This window comes from Musa acuminata, chromosome BXJ3-8 (assembly GCF_036884655.1).
Source record: "Musa acuminata AAA Group cultivar baxijiao chromosome BXJ3-8, Cavendish_Baxijiao_AAA, whole genome shotgun sequence".
Lineage (NCBI taxonomy): Eukaryota > Viridiplantae > Streptophyta > Magnoliopsida > Zingiberales > Musaceae > Musa > Musa acuminata.
This window is the reverse complement of record NC_088356.1, coordinates 17,974,530-17,993,142: the sequence shown is the minus strand read 5'-3', so window position 1 is coordinate 17,993,142 and position 18,613 is coordinate 17,974,530. Positions and strand designations below refer to the sequence as shown.

At 34.9% G+C, this 18,613-nt stretch overlaps 1 protein-coding gene across 3 annotated transcripts; it reads left to right on the top strand.

Moving 5' to 3' along the window:
* The first annotated feature begins 737 nt into the window (after positions 1–737).
* On the top strand, positions 738–18,202 carry LOC103973588 (UTP--glucose-1-phosphate uridylyltransferase 3, chloroplastic). Of its 3 annotated transcripts, XM_009388205.3 has the most exons (17): positions 738–1,521; positions 3,046–3,226; positions 3,322–3,471; positions 4,826–4,987; positions 5,123–5,295; positions 5,389–5,455; positions 7,134–7,300; positions 8,493–8,651; positions 10,227–10,318; positions 10,419–10,513; positions 10,849–10,926; positions 14,457–14,552; positions 16,989–17,063; positions 17,134–17,225; positions 17,302–17,464; positions 17,534–17,594; positions 17,845–18,202. In XM_009388205.3, the coding sequence occupies exons 1-17, from the start codon at positions 833–835 to the stop codon at positions 17,955–17,957; spliced, it is 2,613 nt and encodes an 870-aa protein (XP_009386480.1). In that variant the 5' UTR covers positions 738–832; the 3' UTR covers positions 17,958–18,202. The 3 variants fall into 3 exon arrangements, 1 of the variants encoding a protein (XP_009386480.1); XR_010498495.1 differs by lacking the exons at positions 17,534–17,594; positions 17,845–18,202 and having other exon boundaries at positions 739–1,521; positions 17,014–17,063; positions 17,302–17,346; XR_010498494.1 differs by lacking the exons at positions 17,302–17,464; positions 17,534–17,594; positions 17,845–18,202 and adding an exon at positions 16,386–16,515 and having other exon boundaries at positions 739–1,521; positions 17,134–17,158.
* The last annotated feature ends 411 nt before the right edge of the window (positions 18,203–18,613 follow it).

The following is an 18,613-nucleotide window of genomic DNA, read 5'->3' as shown; positions in this document are numbered from 1 at the left end:
GGACGGGTGGGACGGGTCACACGTGGATTGCCGATCACACTTAAAATATTTAATCTTAATTCTTCATTTAAAATTTATATAAATCGAAAAAAATATATAAAATTAATAATTTAAAATATAATAAAATTATATTTTTATTTATAATTTTTTTAAATATATTACTTAAAAAATAACGAGAATTTAGATTAAATATTTTATTTTTATATAGATCATAATATTATTTTTTAAAATATAAAGATCAAAATATTAATTATGGTTAATTATAAGGGTAGATGACAACTCCATGGACTCTAATAAGTGCGAAGCTTCATTTAAGAGAGAAAAAAAGAAAAAAAATTCAAAAGTAAAATATATTAAATTTTCCCGCTCCGAAATATCTTCTTTCCCATCCCTTTCACTCGTAAAAAAAAAAAACAAAAACGTTTCGTTTACTCGCAAAGGAAGCACGGGGCCACCGTTTCGTAGGTTACCGAGAATGGAGGTAAACAAATTGGGTTGCGTAGTCGGGCTCCAAATTATAAAACCAGTCGATAGAATCTGCGCTTCGCATATGCCTTCCCTCCTCTCTTCCCCAACAAGACCAGCACTCTTTTCACAGACGTACCTGTTTTTTAATTGGAGATTGTAACAAGAATGGGCGGGACACACCGAGGCATAGGTGGTTGGTGAAAGTGTGTGTCGCGAACTGAAATGCAACGTATTTTTGGCAGTACCATAGGCTTGCTCTCGAGCCCGCTCTCTTATCCTGTACCCTTCGTTCTTTAAACAGCGTTCTCCCTTTCCTTCTCCCTCTCCCTCTTCGTCTTCCTCTTCATCGCTCGCTCTCAGTCCCATGGCGTCGACTTCCTCTACTTTTCTCCACGCCTCCCTCTGCTCCCCCCAAACCCTCTCCTCTCCCTCCTTCCCCTTCCTCTTCTCCCTTTCTCTTCCCCAATCCCAATCCCAATCTCGCACCCTCCTCTTCAGACGACCCCTCCCCTCCACATCCCCCTCGCTATCGCCGTCCTCTTCCTCTTCATTACGATGGCTTCGCGTCTCCACTGTCCCCGTTGAGCAAGCTCCGGCACCTGAATTTGACTTCGGTGAGGAGATTGCCCACCTTGATGCTCTCCGCTCTGGCCTCCTCGCGGCGAAGAGCCTCGCGGAGCGGCTAAACGTTCTCGATGCCGATTCTAGGGTTAGGAATTTCTTTGGGCCGTCCGCGCACCCGGTCCTTGATCGGTTGGAGGCTTCCGAGGTGTTCTTGCTTAAATGCCTAGTCGCCGGCGGCCAGGAGCATGTTCTTGGCGCGGAGATGGATTGGGGCGGCCAGCTTCATCAGGCAGAGAGGAGCGCGTTACGGACAGCATTCTATGCATTGGCGGATATGATTGAAAAGTGGAGTTTGGACGGCAATGAGATTGGCGGTAATGAACGTAGCAAGCGGGACATTGGGGATATCGAAATTGACCAGCTGAAGATGCTTTTACATACTCTGGAAGAAGTCGAGGAATTCTATGATTGCATTGGAGGAATCATTGGGTGAGTTGAGTTTGTTGTTCATTACCTTATCTTTTGGTAGACTTCTATTTGTTAAGTTGGACTAGGAATGAAAGATTTACTGCAATCACTTTATACAGGATTCTTTTCCTATAAAAGTTTTCTGTTTAGCACCAGAAGGGTGAAAGAAATTGTAACTAGCAGAAGAGCAATAAAGGTGTAAGATAAAAGAATTGAAAGTATAACTCCTTTTCTTTTGGTAAACAATTGAATATTCCCTTCTCCAACAAGTAAAATACTCCTCTCCAATTGGATATATGTTTGAGTTTTCAACATGAATATATCCTCTAAATTCAAATTTTCTCTTAATAATTTATAACTTTCTTCCTCTTGGGGGAATTATTATTTAGTTCTTTCACTCGTGTGGAGAGATAAAACATGGTGTTTGTGTTTTTTTTTCTCAAAAAATAAAAGCAAGGTCTTATTTATGGATGAACATCTGATGTTTGATTCAGGTTACCTTTCCTTCCCATGATCCATTCTACTAATCTTGATATATATTCACAAGAAGATTCTACTAAACCTTTTCCAGCTGAATTAATCCTACTGACTGCCATCTAACTAACCCTACCATTTCGATTTGTAGAATCATCTGAAACGACAAAATCATCTTATAACAACCCAAATCAAACTCGGAATTTCAGATTGGACTTAGCCAATATGCAACACCTTGCCTTCGATGACCTTCATTTACTTCTCCTTTCTTTCTTTAATTTGTAAACAAAGAAGTTTGTTTCAAAGACACCTCAAAATCATGCGGACTAAGTGAGCTTTATTGCCGAGGTATTGTCTTTTGGTTGAGATATTTCTGCAGAACTTTTTTTGGCTTTATTTTGATTCCTCTATCTTTATTTCTCTAATTTCGAGCTTTTGTTTGCTTAATCAAAACCATATGTGAATTAATAATTTTTAAATTAGAAGTCTGTCATATTAAATGACATTGTATATGATGCTCACACATGGAGTTGAACCCGAAACCTGTGATTTGTGCAATAATGCACTAACCAATCGGATGTCTCAACTAAGATGAACTAAATTAAATTCAAAGATCCTCCAATAGAATATCAATGAAGATTAACCCTTTTGTGACAGTATGCAAATGTGGTAATCTGCTCTGGATGGCCTTATCGTGGGGTTGATGTTGTAAGCTTATATTTAGACATTAGGTAGTGAGATAAGATGGAGACACAAGTACTTAAAATTGGGAATCTTGTTTACAAAGGACTTGGTCTTGGACATGACCAAGTCCAGGTGTTATATGGATACTCAAGTGTTGGCTTATGATTATGGTTATGGTGAATTATTTAAAATACACAAGAATTTACAGTTTAGATAGTTTAATTTACGAAGCATTTTTCAAACTAAAGCAAAATGGGATTCCTCTTAACCATTTTAGTATAAATAATGAAGATGTTAGATGCAATATTTAATATTTTTTTTTTAACGTTTGATGCATATATTTAAGATTTAAGACTATAGTAAAATATATTCTTTTTTCTTACTTAGGTATCAAGTAATGACATTACAGCTTCTTTCGTCCTCGAAAGTTGATGGACAGTCTATGAATTCATATCTTCACTCTTACAAGGCTCGAGGAAGTGAGAGGGTAAAGCTTCATGTTCCTAGAGGACTTGATCTTCTGGAAAATACAGAGGATGCATCTCAAGCAACTCTATGGGGAATTGAGGTTGGTAAACCTCAAATATGTTATAAATGTTTGTCCTTCTATACATTTGCTATGATAACCTTCTGAAGTTGTTAAGCAAGTTTCATTACCTCTAGGGTTTGCCGAAACTAGGTGAAATCTATCCGCTTGGTGGTGCAGGGGACCGTCTTGGTTTGGTTGACCCCAACACACGTGAATGTCTTCCTGCTGCACTACTTCCATTTTGTGGACGAACTCTATTGGAAGGTTTAATTAGAGATCTCCAGGTACAAGATGTAGATTCTTTTAATCTAAACAAGGATGTTATGCTTTTTACAAATACAATTCTTTTTGTTCTGTTTTTTTATTGTCATTTTTATTTCATTTTTTCCAAAGAAATATCATTGATTGGATTTTGTTAGTTCTTTAATTATTTTGTTGATAATTTATGGTTCATACAATTTTACAACAACACCTGCTTTAAAGCAATGTGAATCCTTATCTTTTGTACATCTGATTATTATGTGTATATGTATTAGATTTATATGATTACAGAGTTGGTGTAGTTAATATTTTTATATGAACTCATAACCGCCAATTAAGAAACAGATTATGATATAATTTTTCTCTCTTTTCTCCAGTAGCAACATTTTTTTTCCAAGGAGAGAAACCTGACCTACTATATTTACATGTTCACTTTTAGTGTATATTATGTTCTTGTGAGCTTTAACATATGAAGCAATAAAAAGCACCAAATGTTCTAGCTGTATCGGCTATAATTAAGTGGTACTTACCAACTTACCATGGTGCTGTACACTGTTTGATACAGGATGATATTTAATTCATACTAGAAGTTGTTTTCCGCTGAAAGTATTAGGGAACTTATGACATCTGTGATCTAGTGGGTAAAAGTCTTTCTTGAGGATATAGTAGTTTCATTTAATTGCCCTTATCTTTATCAGGAAATATTCTTGTTAGTATTTTAGGAAATTTTTCTGAACTAATCTATGAGTTATATTTTGTGGTGAATCCAATTTCTTTCTCTATCTTAGGAAGCATTTCAAACTCTTATCTATTACTTCTCTTCAGATGGTTCATTTTTCCTATTTAATATTTGAAAATAGATATCTTATAACCAATAAAGTGTGGACCAAGACAGTCTGCTTTACATATATATAATGGTGAAAAATTATCTTCTGTGATATATTTCTCGTGTGCATGTCTGTCTTCCTTCTCTGTTTCTTTGGTGAAAATTTACCAAAAGATCTAGAAAATAAATGCAAATAAGTGGTGGATATTTCATGTTGAACAATATATCCTCTTCTGCTTTTACATAGTGATTGTGGAGATCCTACCAAGCCAATAACTCTAGATTATTATTATTAGGCTTACATCCAGTTAATGGATTATTTTCTTTTCCAATTTGTCTTAACCAAGCAGCTATAGGTTATTTTACAGATATAATTATGTACGTATTTGAGATATGAGCTGATCAGGTTATTTTTTGTTCTTATGAGGGGTTGTTTGATTCATTGCTGCCTATATGACATCTTCATTGGCTTGTGGGAGCCAGGATGTGCTTTTAATATTATAACTGATTTACTCAACTAGAAAAGCTAATTAACCCGTGCTGAATTCCAGGCTAGAGAGTTCCTTTATTTCAAGATCTATGGGAAACAATGTATAACTCCTGTTGCAATCATGACAAGTTCAGTGAAGAACAATCATAATCACTTAATTGCACTCTGTGAAAAATTCAGATGGTTTGGGAGAAGCAAAGAAAAATTTCGGCTTTTTGAACAGGTATTTGTATTGTAATATGCTTAGTGTTCTTTAATGCAAATCTTGTTAGGATTTCAAAGTAAATGCACATAATTGTCTCCTAATGTTGCCACCAAGTCTTGTTTCACTGATTCTTCTATATATGTTATCCCACAGCCTCTGGTGCCAGTTTTGGCTGCTGAAGATGGTCGCTGGTTGATAACCAGACCACTCACACCAGTCTGCAAACCTGGTGGTCATGGCGCAATCTGGAAGCTTGCAAATGACAAATGCATATTCCAATGGTTCTATGATCATGGAAGAAAAGGTGCTACTGTTCGACAAGTCAGGTTATCTTTTTCTCTATGTATTATGTAGCGTAGAAAGTCCAATAACTAATCTTTCAAAGTTTTTATTAGTGATTCTATGTTCTCCTGCTGCAGTAATGTTGTGGCTGCGACTGACTTGACACTTTTGGCATTGGCAGGAATAGGTCTGCACTATGACAAGGTGTAAATTTATGGTTTGCTATGCTTTTAATTGTGTTGACTGTGGTGTCAACACTACTTTAGGTTTAATTGCACTTGAGAAAGAAAGACATTGATTAGGGTGTTAATAATTGCTATAGTATATGGTGAGTCCCTGCTCTAATTTTAATTAGAATGTGAAGCATTTGGAACATTCAGAGGAGCTTCTTTGTGCAATGTTAAAAGGGCTGCAGCCAAGCACCAGTAATGACCATTCTTGGTGCTGCTCAGTATATTTGTTATTATTATTTTTTTCTAGTGATGTCATCTAGTACTAGGTTGATATCACAAGGTGGACTAGAACTCTTTGGGTTCAATTACTTATTGTAATACATCCTCCAAGGACTTTGACTATCGATATTTTGCTACAAAAATTGAGGTAGGCTGATATTTCTAAAAAATTGTTGGAAACTCTAGTGATGTTTCTAAATTAGCTTAACTTTACCAGAATGAAGTGACTTTTTTCTTGAAATTGGCTTGGCTACTACCTGAGTGCCTATGCTGACACCTAGATCAGTGATTTCAATAGGCGCTTGGGCGCTCGCCTAGGCGCTCAGGCAAGGCGAGGCCTAATAGCCTCGTTTCATTTCTAGGTGATACGCTTCAAAGAGGCGCCGCTTGGGCGCTCGCTCGAGCCCAGGCGTCGGGCGCTTCGGGCGAGCGCCCGAGTTAAACCAGGTGACCGAACCAGCATTTTAGGTCTGGTTCAGTCTCTAGTGCTTTAGTTGGTTCAATCGAACCAACTAAAGCACCGATATCAGCCTTCCTCTCGCGACTTCCCAACCCTAACCTTGCTCGCCGCTCCCGCTGTCGCTGCCGCTGCTACCGCTGTCGCTGCCACTATCGCTGCCCCCGCTATCGCTACCGCTGCTCGTTTCTACCGCTGTCACTGCCACTGTCGCCACTCCTGCTCTCGCTGCCCGCTTCTACCGCTGCCACTATCGTCGCTCGTCGCTCCCGCTCTCGCTATTGTTGCTCGCTGCTACCTCTGCCATTATTGTCACCCGCCGCTCTCAGTCCCGCTGCTGTTGCTTGCTACTATCACTGCCACTGTCGTCGCTTGCCGCTCCCGCTCCCGCTACCACTACACTCAGTCAGTAGCCTCGATCTTCCTCTTACACTCTTCTCACTTCATATACTGTTAATAGTATATTAACAGTATACTACTAACTATATACTAGTAACAATATTTTTATTTATTAGATTAATAATATATTATTTTGATTTTAATACTATTAATTTTTATTTATTTGAAATTATTGTTATTTTTTTAAATTTTGAGACATTTTTGTTAATGTGATATTGTAATTTTACAAGATTTTCTTAATTTAATATCATATTTTTATTGAAATAATTATATTTATTAATTATATTATATATTTTTATATTTTAGTATCTCGTTTCGCTCGGGCGAGCACCTAGGTGAGCGCTTAGCGTCTCGGGTGTTTTTGGACCTTGGCGCCTAACGCTTTTTAAATCACTGATCAAGATTATTTGACTATGTGGATGACTTAAATACATGATAATTAGTATACTTAGTTTCTTATGAGTAAAATAATGATCACTTTTTCTATTCTTTTATTAGTTTGAGTTACTAATTTATTTAGACACAAGAATTATCATTGAATATACATTTTTTCCTGACATTTGAAGTGCTGCAGAAATTAGGTTTTGCTTCCTGTCAGCGAAACTTAGGAGCAACAGAAGGAGTAAATGTGCTTGTTGAGAAACACAACCATGACAGGACATGGTCTTATGGTATTACATGTATTGAGTACACTGAGTTTGAGAAGTTTGGCATTATGGATAGGCCTACTTCTTTTGATAGGTATGCTCTCTATTTGCGACATGTATTGTAAAAAAAGGATGACTTACTTCTGTTATATTTATTTTGTGAAAATTTTACTCAGTCAAATTGCTCTTCATGTTGAGTTACTGGATTTGGAGTGGAGAATAATATTGTTATTTTTTTTATTCCTTCTAAAGAGGGAAGATGTAGTTTCTAAATGTATTATTAATTTTCATACATATAAAAGTAAATTTACTGGCTTTTGGGAATTTGCTTCTTTCTTCCATCAAGTAGGGCCATCCATCTGGTGACCTTCTTGAACATTTGCATACTATGTAGTAGTTAGGCCTTCTACCTAGGTAGTCCTAGGCATCTGACTTTCTTAAAACCTAAATATCAAATTCTATATACGTGACACCCAGTTTAGTCCTACATCAGATAAGGGAGGAAAATTAGATTGTTGATTGGTCTACTATCATTAACTTGGGCCTAAGCGTTTTGGATCAATAATTAGGTTCATAAAAAATAGATGAGTCTGTCATTATCAATTTGGACTTTAATCATTTTGTATCAATGATTCAAACTAATAAAGTTAATAAGTTAGTTGTCCTATTAGTTTGAATTTGACAAGATATCATCTAAAGCATTTATAGTTTTGTACTATATCTTATCCATGTATCTATGTGATGGCTTTGTTTTTGTTCATTAAGCACCTGTTTTTGAAACTCGATAATGATACTTAAAGTAATTTTAAACCATTAGAAGGTAGTTGAACTTTTCTGGCAAACATTCTAGTAATTTGGAAGAAGCTGATCTAGCATGTAAGGGATTCATAAGAATTTAATTTATAAAACTATTAATGGAAAAGGCTTTGTCAGGATTTATTCTTGGCACTCTAGTAAATGGTCATCATATCTTATGTATAAGCCTGGAGCTGTTGGGAGGAAATTGCTCTTTACTTACTGAGACACACCTCTGTGGTTTGATCGAAATAATGAATGACTACTTTGATCCTTTTCAAAATACATTCAAGCTGTCATTTTTGTTGTTTATTTTGTTCTTACTGACATCATTAGTGACCTCTGATGCATAAGATTTTATTTGCAGAATTAGCATGTTGCTACTGGTAGCGAGTCGTGTATTTCTTCTCATTATTCTTCCTGGATTATCTCCATTCCATATATTATTGGGGTATCATTTTGGTGTTTATTGTTCCTTCATTGTGATTTAGCTTGCAGCCTCAGTTTCCAGCAAACACAAATATTCTTTATGTTGATCTGAAATCTGCTGAAAAAGTTGGATCTTGTCGGGGTACAAATTGCTTGCCAGGCATGGTATTGAATTTGAAAAAGCCAGTTTCATATGTGGATCATCTTGGTATTCAGCATAGGTACAAATTCTCACAAAAAGTATCTTATAGATTTGTCAGTTAATGGTTCTATGTTAGATTTACTTACTATTGATCACCCACTGATGGAATAGCTTTTGTCTTATGAATAAGTTCATTGCTATACAATGCAGTGTCACAAATTTTGAGAATTTAATTGGCAGTGTGAATTTGATTACTTCAAAGCTTGCTCATGAACTGAAATGATATTGTTTTTCATCTCCCTGTCTTTTCTTGCTTCTCCTTATATTTGAAACAAAGCATTCTTTATGTTGTATTGCATCTTCAATGAACTACCTGACTACTGTTTGCTAATTTATTTTATGAGTTTGCAAGGCAATTTCTTAATTGTATATTTGTTTTAAATTGTCTTTCCCAGAATTGTACAATTAGACACTTACAAGAGCCAAATGTTGATTTAAGTGTATAATAAATATATTATTTCCACAAAGGAAACATTGCACAGAACAAGAGCCATCAATTACTTCATAAAATGAGGCATATTTTTGTAGTCTACTCCTGAAAAGCTTCTAAGAATCTTGGGGGAATGATATAAAGTATAAGAATTATGTAGTGCTGAATGTTAAGAACCATATCTGCTTTCTGTCCTAACCTCAACTGTAGGGATTACCTCATGTTATCTGGTTGCTGCTCTTATCAATTGTTAGTTCCCTAACCTAGATAGGCCTTCATGAGCTGCTTTTACCAGAGAGGAGGAAATGTTCAAAATCATATTGAAGTATATGTACATTTGTCAAATTCTCATGCAATAATGTCAGGGCATGACCAATACCAAACGATCTGAATATCACACAATGTATTTTTAATAAATGTATAGAATATGTCTTCATTGTTATTGAGCTATCCAGGATAGTTTGCTACTTTGCTGGACTAGAAATGTATAATCTCTTTTGCCTATGACCATATTCCTTTATAGGAATAATGCATGTGTCTGAGTATTTGTTGTATTGTTATTTTTGTATTGATCTTGTTTTGGCATGAGTATAATACTTAGGATTCTCTAAAGTCAATCAGTCATACTAACATATGAGATGATCCTTGGGTGGACAATATTCCTTTTAAAAAATGACAAGCATTCGTCAACATGGATGAATGATAAATTTTACTTATGTTTTTGAGTTAATTTTGGATAATAATTAGCTGTATAATATACATTTGCTTTTCAACTTGGATACTGTAGCTTGGATGTTTGCATACAATTAATTGACTTGATGATGACTACTGGGTTTGGGCTTCTGAGTTGTTATCATTGCATCATTAACATGAAACATTGTTAACCTATTAAATAAGGAGAAATGTTTCCCACTATCAGATCTTGCAACACAACTTATGTTTTATTAAGGGCTTTTTAATATACCATTTTTGAATTTTTTATGCTCATTTTCTATTAAATGAATATAGTACATCGCAACGATAGTCTACATAAGAAAAGCATTTACATGTTTTTATTAGGGACTGATGGTCCATGCCAAATGTTTTCATGATGGGCAATTCATTTTTTGGCGTTTCATAATGGCTCCATCCTTATTTACCCCTCTATCCTTTTCCATGTTGCAGTGCATTTGGAGGTAGGCTAGAGTGTACGATGCAAAATATTGCAGATAACTTTCTGAATACTTGTAACACTAGGTGCCTGGGAGACATTGAATGTACGAGGTCATTATGCTTTTGTTACCATCCTAGGACATAATCTTGTCTGCCTTTGCTTGGTTTTACTAAGGAGCTTTAAATCATGTTTTCTATTTACAGCTGTTCTCGATACATTCATTGTATATAATGAAAGAAAAAGGGTCACTTCATCAGCCAAAAGGAAAAGGAAACAAACAAGCAATTCATTGCATCAGGTTTGTGAAGCTTAAATACTAAAATAAATTCACAATAACTTATTGATTGATGAATTTCTCTTTTGACATTTTTTGTTAGTTATTAATAACAATTAAGGTGGCATGCATTATCAAACATGCATCATACTCTAGGGTGTAACACTTGCATGCAATAATGACAAACATGACCAACAAGAGCTTCTGTTTATTTGATTGGTTTTCTGAAGTGGAGCAAAGTTATGATATCTTTCCCACTAACGACTCCTTTTTGAACCTAAGACATATCCAAAATTTATTTGTTCTTTCAAATTTGAGTCTGAAATTCAACTACCTCTTTAATACTTGTTCATGTGCAGACCCCAGATGGTGCGCTTTTGGATGTCTTGCGGAATGCTTATGAACTTCTCTCATCTTGTGATATAGAAATCCCCAAGGTATTTCATTCTAGTTAAGATTTAATCTTGATTAGCACTGGATTCTTGCTGTAATTAAAATCATATGATTTTTTTTCTTCATCCAACTGTTGTATTTCTATAAATCTGTTGTGTTATTAATATGGTCCTGCAAGCACTTGCATTAACAAATGATTGGACCTGGTTGTTCTCCATACTCCATGCCCTTGATATTTGTTGAAGTGTCAATTGCCTTAAGACATTCATTGGCATTGTCTTTCTTCTGGAACTTCTGTTGTATGGACCAGCACCCTCTTATAAATGAACAGAAGTACTAGCTGCAATGGCGGCAATCAAATATTGGTTGCATGTGTCTTCTTAGATGAACACTTCAAGGTGGACAAGGTTTGTTTTGAACCAATACAGTGGCTGTTTGTTTTTAGTTAGCACCACTTGATGCCTATCAATTGTGTCCTATCTTTTAGTTTCACAACTGACATCTTTGGTCTGATTGAGAGTTATACTTGTCTTGGATTTGTGTCCACGTGTTAGTTTTACTATCCAAAAAAGTTACATCTTCTATGCCAACATATAGATAGACTTTCAATCAAGGTATGCAATACCGTACCGTACTGATGTTTCGAGGTTGGCTCGGTATGGTACGGTACCAGTGTACCGAGTGGTACACCAGGGCATACCGAATGATACATCAGGGCTTACCGAGCGATTTCCTCTTACTGTAGCACTGTAGCACTGCTACAGTGTAACACTGTAGCACTATAGCACGGTCCATCCGGTAGCAGGCGGTCCGCGTACCGGTATGCCGTCGGACCGGTACGTATCGCCTGTACCGGGCGATACCATTCGAAATTGCATACCATACTTTCAATGCTACAACTTGATTCCATATACTTAGTTATTGGAAGGTGAAGCTTTAGCATCACCGTGAAATCAATCCTTTTTGGTTTGAGTGAGCAAGGTTTGTGTCATGAAAATGGTATCTCTACTTGCATATCGCTATGAACATTGATCTTCTTTGACCTAGTGGGAGTCTCATGCACTAGGATATTCTTTTGGCACTTTGTTACTATCTTACGAGTGTTACCATGGATATTGAAATAGCCTGACACTTTATGTCCATAGTAATACTTATCATGAGAAAAATCGTTTAGTTGCTGGTTTTAGTTGAGTCCTCTCTTACTAGTACCTATTACTATTTAGTGTTTGAATTAAAATGTCACCAATTATCACATTGCAATACAAATCTTGCATATGTGTAGTACTTTGTATTTTGAGAGTGGATGAGTTTTTAGTCGTTTGTTTTTTCGCACAATATATTGGGCAAGTACCAAATATTTGGATTCTTGAGTATAGTCCATGTATGACTTCTCAGCATTTCTTCAGCTTATCACATTCGAGCATTGACATCGTGTAAAGACATCACCTTTTTCAATCCTATCCTAGGATGAAATGGGCTAAATAGCCATGTCTCATGCTAATTAAGTTATCAAAGTTATGTCATAGTAGGGCCATTTTTTTCATAAAAAGTAATGCCTATCTGTGTTATTGCCTATTATCATATCTATCTATTTAAAATATTTTCATAATTAAAAGGAGAAAATGAGTTCATTTGATATTTTGCAAATCTTGGTGTATCCTTTATTAGGTATGTTTTGGATATGTTACATTGGAGGATATTTCTTGGATAAATATAAGATAAATAGTTTTATAATTTTTAAAATAATTATTAAAAGGATCTTATGGGTGTTTCAATGAGAATTTTATTTTTAAAATATTATTCATATAATTTTTAGACGAGATGGATAGACAACTAGTATGTTTCTTTATTCCACTTTTATTTATCATCAATTCATGATTACAGATTTAAAATAATGGATTGTGTTATATATCTACTTGTCAAGCTTTGTCTCATACAATAATATGTTTGTTTTTTTTTTTTACTTGCATCCTGGTGTTTTTCTAAAAGACTAGGCATATTGAAGTATCTGTTCTTTGTAATTCGTATGCTATTCCAGTCTCCATGGTTTGTGGTGTGGCAACCAAGTACAATACATACATAATCTTTTAAAGAAACTTTAATATTTTTAACTTTAAAAAATAATATATTGTAGGATGCAAATAAAAACATAAACATATTATTGTATTTGCCAAAACTTGACGAGCAGATATATATAAATTATTAATTATACAACAATATTATAACATAATACCTTAAGAAGACAAAAAAGACTGAAAGATATTTGATAAATAAAGAAAGGTCATGATTTTAAATCTGTAATCATAAGTTGATGCTAAATAAATTTAGAATAAGAAAATATATTTAGTTGTACATTCATCTCGTCTAAAAAATAAATGAATAATATTAAAAAAATGAACTTCTTCTACAAGCACCAATATATGTCTCCTAGAAATACCCTACAATATATTCTAGCCAACACATGCCTACCAACAAGGATACACCAAGATTTTTGAAATATCAAATGGATTTATTTTCTCCTACTAGAAAAAACCAAGGTTATATATCCTTTAATCAACATCTAACATTTCATCAAAATATCTTACGATATAATAATTAAACTCCTATTTGTGGGGTTTGGTAGAAACCTCGTTACAGAAGGTTTTTGAAAAGGAAAAATACAACATATCTTCTATGATTGGATTTTGTTCTCTCTAGTTGATTGATCTTCTTATTGAGATCTTTCTTTTTTTAGTTAAATTTTCTAAAAGTTTCATGATTTGAATTCTCTTTGAAGTATGAAATATACACTGTTCCTTCTTGTATTTGCTGACTTCCTTTTCAATGCAGATCTGATTTGGATTTGAATCCAAGATCTCTTGGTTTAGGAAATAGTCACTCAAAACATTTCGTTAATCTAAATTCTAGAATAATATACAATAGTTCCAGTAAAATCTCAGTCAAGCGACACGTGTAAATGGCAATGTCCCTACTAGAAGCCTTCTAGATAGGTTTCTAAGGCCTAACTCAAAATAACTAAATTTGAGACAGTGATTCAATATGAGCTAAAATCTGAAATCAAAATCAATACAAAATTGAACCAAGTGTCAATTCATATTCATGGAATCTGGATACTTACTGAAAACCAACAAAAAATCATTGAAAATATAGAAATTGTCAAATCAAGACCTTGACTTGCTTAATTAAATCAAGCAATCTGGAGTTGATCTTGGAGTCATTTTTGCATCAATGGCATTTGGCACCATAATACATAACTTGATAATCAGGGTTCAAGTCACTAAGGTTGTGGGACTAGAATTTACTTCAATGTTTTGCCATCATCTTATTTTATATTTTTTAAGTTTTAGCTTGTAAAGTTTCTCGTGTTATTTCATACTTTCTCCATTACATGGGTGTCGATTTGTAAAGCTGACTAGTCTTAGTTTGGCTCATTGCCGCTCCTCAGTGCTTTAAACATCAAACCAACTTGAGAAAATAAAATTTTGTTTTTACTGAAAAAAATTTATACTCCAATATAATTTGTTCTGTTGTGCTTAATTCCTTGGTATTAAATTTCTTTTGCTGATTTTCTCAGATTGAGGACAACAGCATATACTTCAATTCTGTGCCCCCATTTCTTATTTTTCTCCACCCTGCTTTAGGTCCACTTTGGGAGATTACTAGACAAAAGGTATGCACAATGATTGATCTAAAATCTCAGTAGCTCTAATTTTATCCTTTAGTTTTTACATGATGTGCTCATGTTAGATATGATTGGGTTCTATGGCAATATATAATGACTAAATCATTGTATTCTAATTTCTTGGGTTGTAAAAAATATCAAAATAGTATGAGATTTTCTGTATGCTTATTTGGACCTGTAGGAAAATTTACAGAAATGAATCAATGAGTTATCATGTGTTGACTGTGTGATGGAAGTGAAAGTATTACCTCTGAGCATGCTACTATAGTGGGTTATGCTTCATATATCTTATGATAAATTAAGATTGATTTAACAGTTGGATGTGAATTTAATATTCTTGCACCTCCAGAGGACTAAAACATGAAAGCAATACGGGATAATAGCTTCCTTGGTTTTTAGATTTTCTGTTGGTGCTAAATATAATAGTGATCTAATTGTATTCACTGCCTTGTATTATATATATCAACATCATCAGGAAGAAATAAATTTATTTGGTCTGTAAGTTTTCCCAAAGCTACCAATTTTGTATTGAAACAATAAAATGTTTCCGAACAGAATTAAATGTTGTGTTTGATTCTTGAAGAAGTGATATGTCTCAGTGTGCAATTAATTTGTGATGTCACTTTCACCTATAATGTTTATGAAGTATTACGAACTATCTTGTTCCACAAGTCTGATTTTTCCTTTTTCAGAGTATGTTTTAACCAAGGTTCACAATACCGTACCGTACCAGTATTTTGATCTGGGCTCGGTACCGGTATGGTACGGTATACCGAGCAGTACACCCAGGTGTACCGAGCGGTACACTCAAGTGTGACGAGTACTGTAGCACTGTAGCAGTGCTACAGTACACTCGGACCGGTAACAGGCGGTCCGCGTCCCGACAACCTGTCGGACCGGTACGTACTGCCCGTACCAGGTGGTACAGTTTGGTACTGCAGACCCTGGTTTTAACTCACACCATGCTTTGTGAGAATTTTTATTAAGCATATTCTTGTTCTCTGACTGTGAAAGACTCTTTTCATACCAAAAAACAATCGCATTCATTCAAGGTTCTACCAGTTTTTTTTGTCAGTTAGGAAATTGGATCAGGTATATATTCTCTTTGGAACATTTTCTGAGAAGTCAATGTTGTGGATTAGGGTCTAACATGCATTTGCCACTTTCTTTGGTTGTCATTAGTTTTTCTAGGATTCACAGATATAGACTATTTTGTTGAAGTAGAGCCATGTGCTCAAATTAAGTATGCATATGTGAATTTCTGTCGGAATATTAATTTAATGTGGTGGTTGCCAACTATATATACTCTTCATTGAAAAACTCCATGATCATTCTTTCTTATTATTATGTGTAGCTTTGTCTTCCAATTGCCATTCTTCCTGACTAGGAAGGGCAAACATAGTCAACTAGCATTACTGTTCTTTCTTATTATTCTATCTTTTGCCTTTAGTCCTTTGAAGGTATAAGAAAAAGTGACAAATTTTAGAGTGAGCTGCTTTTACAAGTGATACTCAGAAATCACATGAAGGCTAAAAACAATGTCTGCACTAATGGTGCTGTCCAAACTTTACGTTCTGATACAGTGTAAACTTCCTGTCCTGTCAAAAATTAGATATTTGCTCTCTATCTTATGCTAAAAACAATGTTGCATGAGGGCATGACTAATATCAGTCTTTGACACTTCAAGATAATGCATTTAGTGATGTAATAATTTAATTTTAGCTGATCTTGGTTCTGGTTCTAATCTTTTATTTGTGATGATTTGAATAACTTTCCTAGGTTAGGCTCTTCTTTTGACTAATCAATTTGCATAAGTTTCAGTCCATGTCGATCACCACCTGGAGTTTAGTGTAAGGTCATGTCAGCAAGTGCCCTAAAAGGTGTATTTTGAAGTTGCAATTAGGATGGGAAAGTAGCTTACATACCCTCTCATTTCATCCTGACAACTGAGGTAAGACTATATAAAATACAGCAACCTTACTAAATAAATTAACACAAGCTTTGCTTCTCAAATCCCTATTAACCATCTGATGAGTTCTAGAACCTTTCGTTATAGATTATATGTAGGAATAGTTGTTAGCCTGTTTGACCTTATTAACTAGAATAATGAATCCATTTATAGAGATAGATTTAGGTGAACATATTTCACAATTCTCATGGCCCAAATCATGTGGCTTTTTGTCCTAAAAAAATACTCAATGTATGTCCTTGGAGGGGATATTGAGTTTCACAATTTCTCACAAATCTACATCGATGTGGAACTATCAAGGGCATCTGCTGAATAATTCATTAGGATTTTGCTTCTGGGAAGCAGTAGTTTTCAGTAATGAAGAAAGATGCTATACTTTAAAGGTTTCAAGTTTATGTTTAGTCTTATTTTATGAGTCAAAGTAATTATGGATTATCTTTTTGTAACTTATGCAGTTCTATGGTGGTTCTATTTCTGAAGGTTCTGAGTTGCAAATAGAGGTAGCAGAATTTGTTTGGAGAAATGTGCAGGTACTTGTGACCTTATACCCTTGTTAAAAAGTCATTGTACTTGATAACCAAAATTGTATTTGGATCTCAGCTCAGTGGAAGCCTTATTATTGTTGCTGACAATATAATGGGCTCAGCAAGGATGAACCAAAACAATGAACCAGTACTGCACTATGGACAAAGGTATGACTGATTGTTTTGTAGTATTAAGATTTCAGAGCAGAACATTTAGCTAACATTTCACTTCTACTGGTGGAAGATGTGCAAGATGTAAGCTGCAAAATGTTAAGGTTTTAAATAGAGGAATCGACTGGATGTCCTCAGAAAATGTCTACTGGAAGCATGATGTTCAAAGATTAGAGACTATGAAAATCATTCTTCATGGAAACGCAGAATTTGAGGCAGTGGATGTTGTCTTGCAGGTACAGTTGGCTGACAATCAGCAGAATAATTTGTGTATTCACATTGAATATTGACTTTTTTTCATGCAGGGAAATCATGTTTTCGAGGTTCCAGATGGTTACAAAATGTGTATCATTCCAGAAAATTCAGGTCTATAAAGTTCACCTGATTTATTTGCTGGCATGGTTTTCCATTATCCTGTTTGAGACTTGCGATATGTAAAATCACGTATATGCATTATTGCTTTGTTGTAGTCCTAGTTTCAAGCTTTATAGAATGTTTTTTAAGACCATCTCTGAGTTATTGTGCTTGTTCCCAACATGCAAGCCCAAAGTGAATCTGAGCTTGCAATACCAAAATATAGACTGCTGACATTAACCTGCATCTATATGTGATTCAGGTTTCATGATTAGGTTAGATCCCATTAGAGAAGATGAGATGGAAACTGGTAGCTGGTTCTGGAAGTATGAGATGAAGGGCACGCATATTAACTTGGAAATGGTAGAGTTATAGTCTCTCAGACCCTGTAACTCGGTCATTGATATGCAGTTGTTTGACACAGTTCATCTTCTCATTGATTCATTAGTTCAACCTAGGTTGAACATCTTGTATGTAATTTCTTCGATAATGTGCATCCATCCCAGTTTTCTCTTGATATTTTTTTTTCTTTTCTTCATATTTATATTTATTCTAATTTAATGTATTGAATTTGTCACAAGTTACTAATTGTATAAGATTCAATGGATAGTTTTTTTGCATCTTGACATCTGTTTGATTGTATTTAGTTGAATCTATGTGGATTAAAGATCTGTGAAGAAACAAGTTGCAGTCTCATATTAGTTGTCATTAAAAAGTTCCATTCTGCAGTGTTAACACTACTTATTTTACTTCAATAGTCGGGATGGAAGCATCAGATGAACAGACTTAACAAGCTTAAAAATGCAGTGAGTTGAAGCTTGTTCTGGTTTATGATATGTTGGCACCATGTTGACAACATGTTAGATTTATATGGCTTACATGCTAAGGTCAGATGGTTGACATCTCGATATTACATGGTTGATACTTCTGCTATGTATCTAATATCTCAGTGTCATGCAGGAGACATCTTTGTTATTATATAATTTTTACCTTAGTGTTGGTCTTATCATGTTCCATTAATCGTTCACACC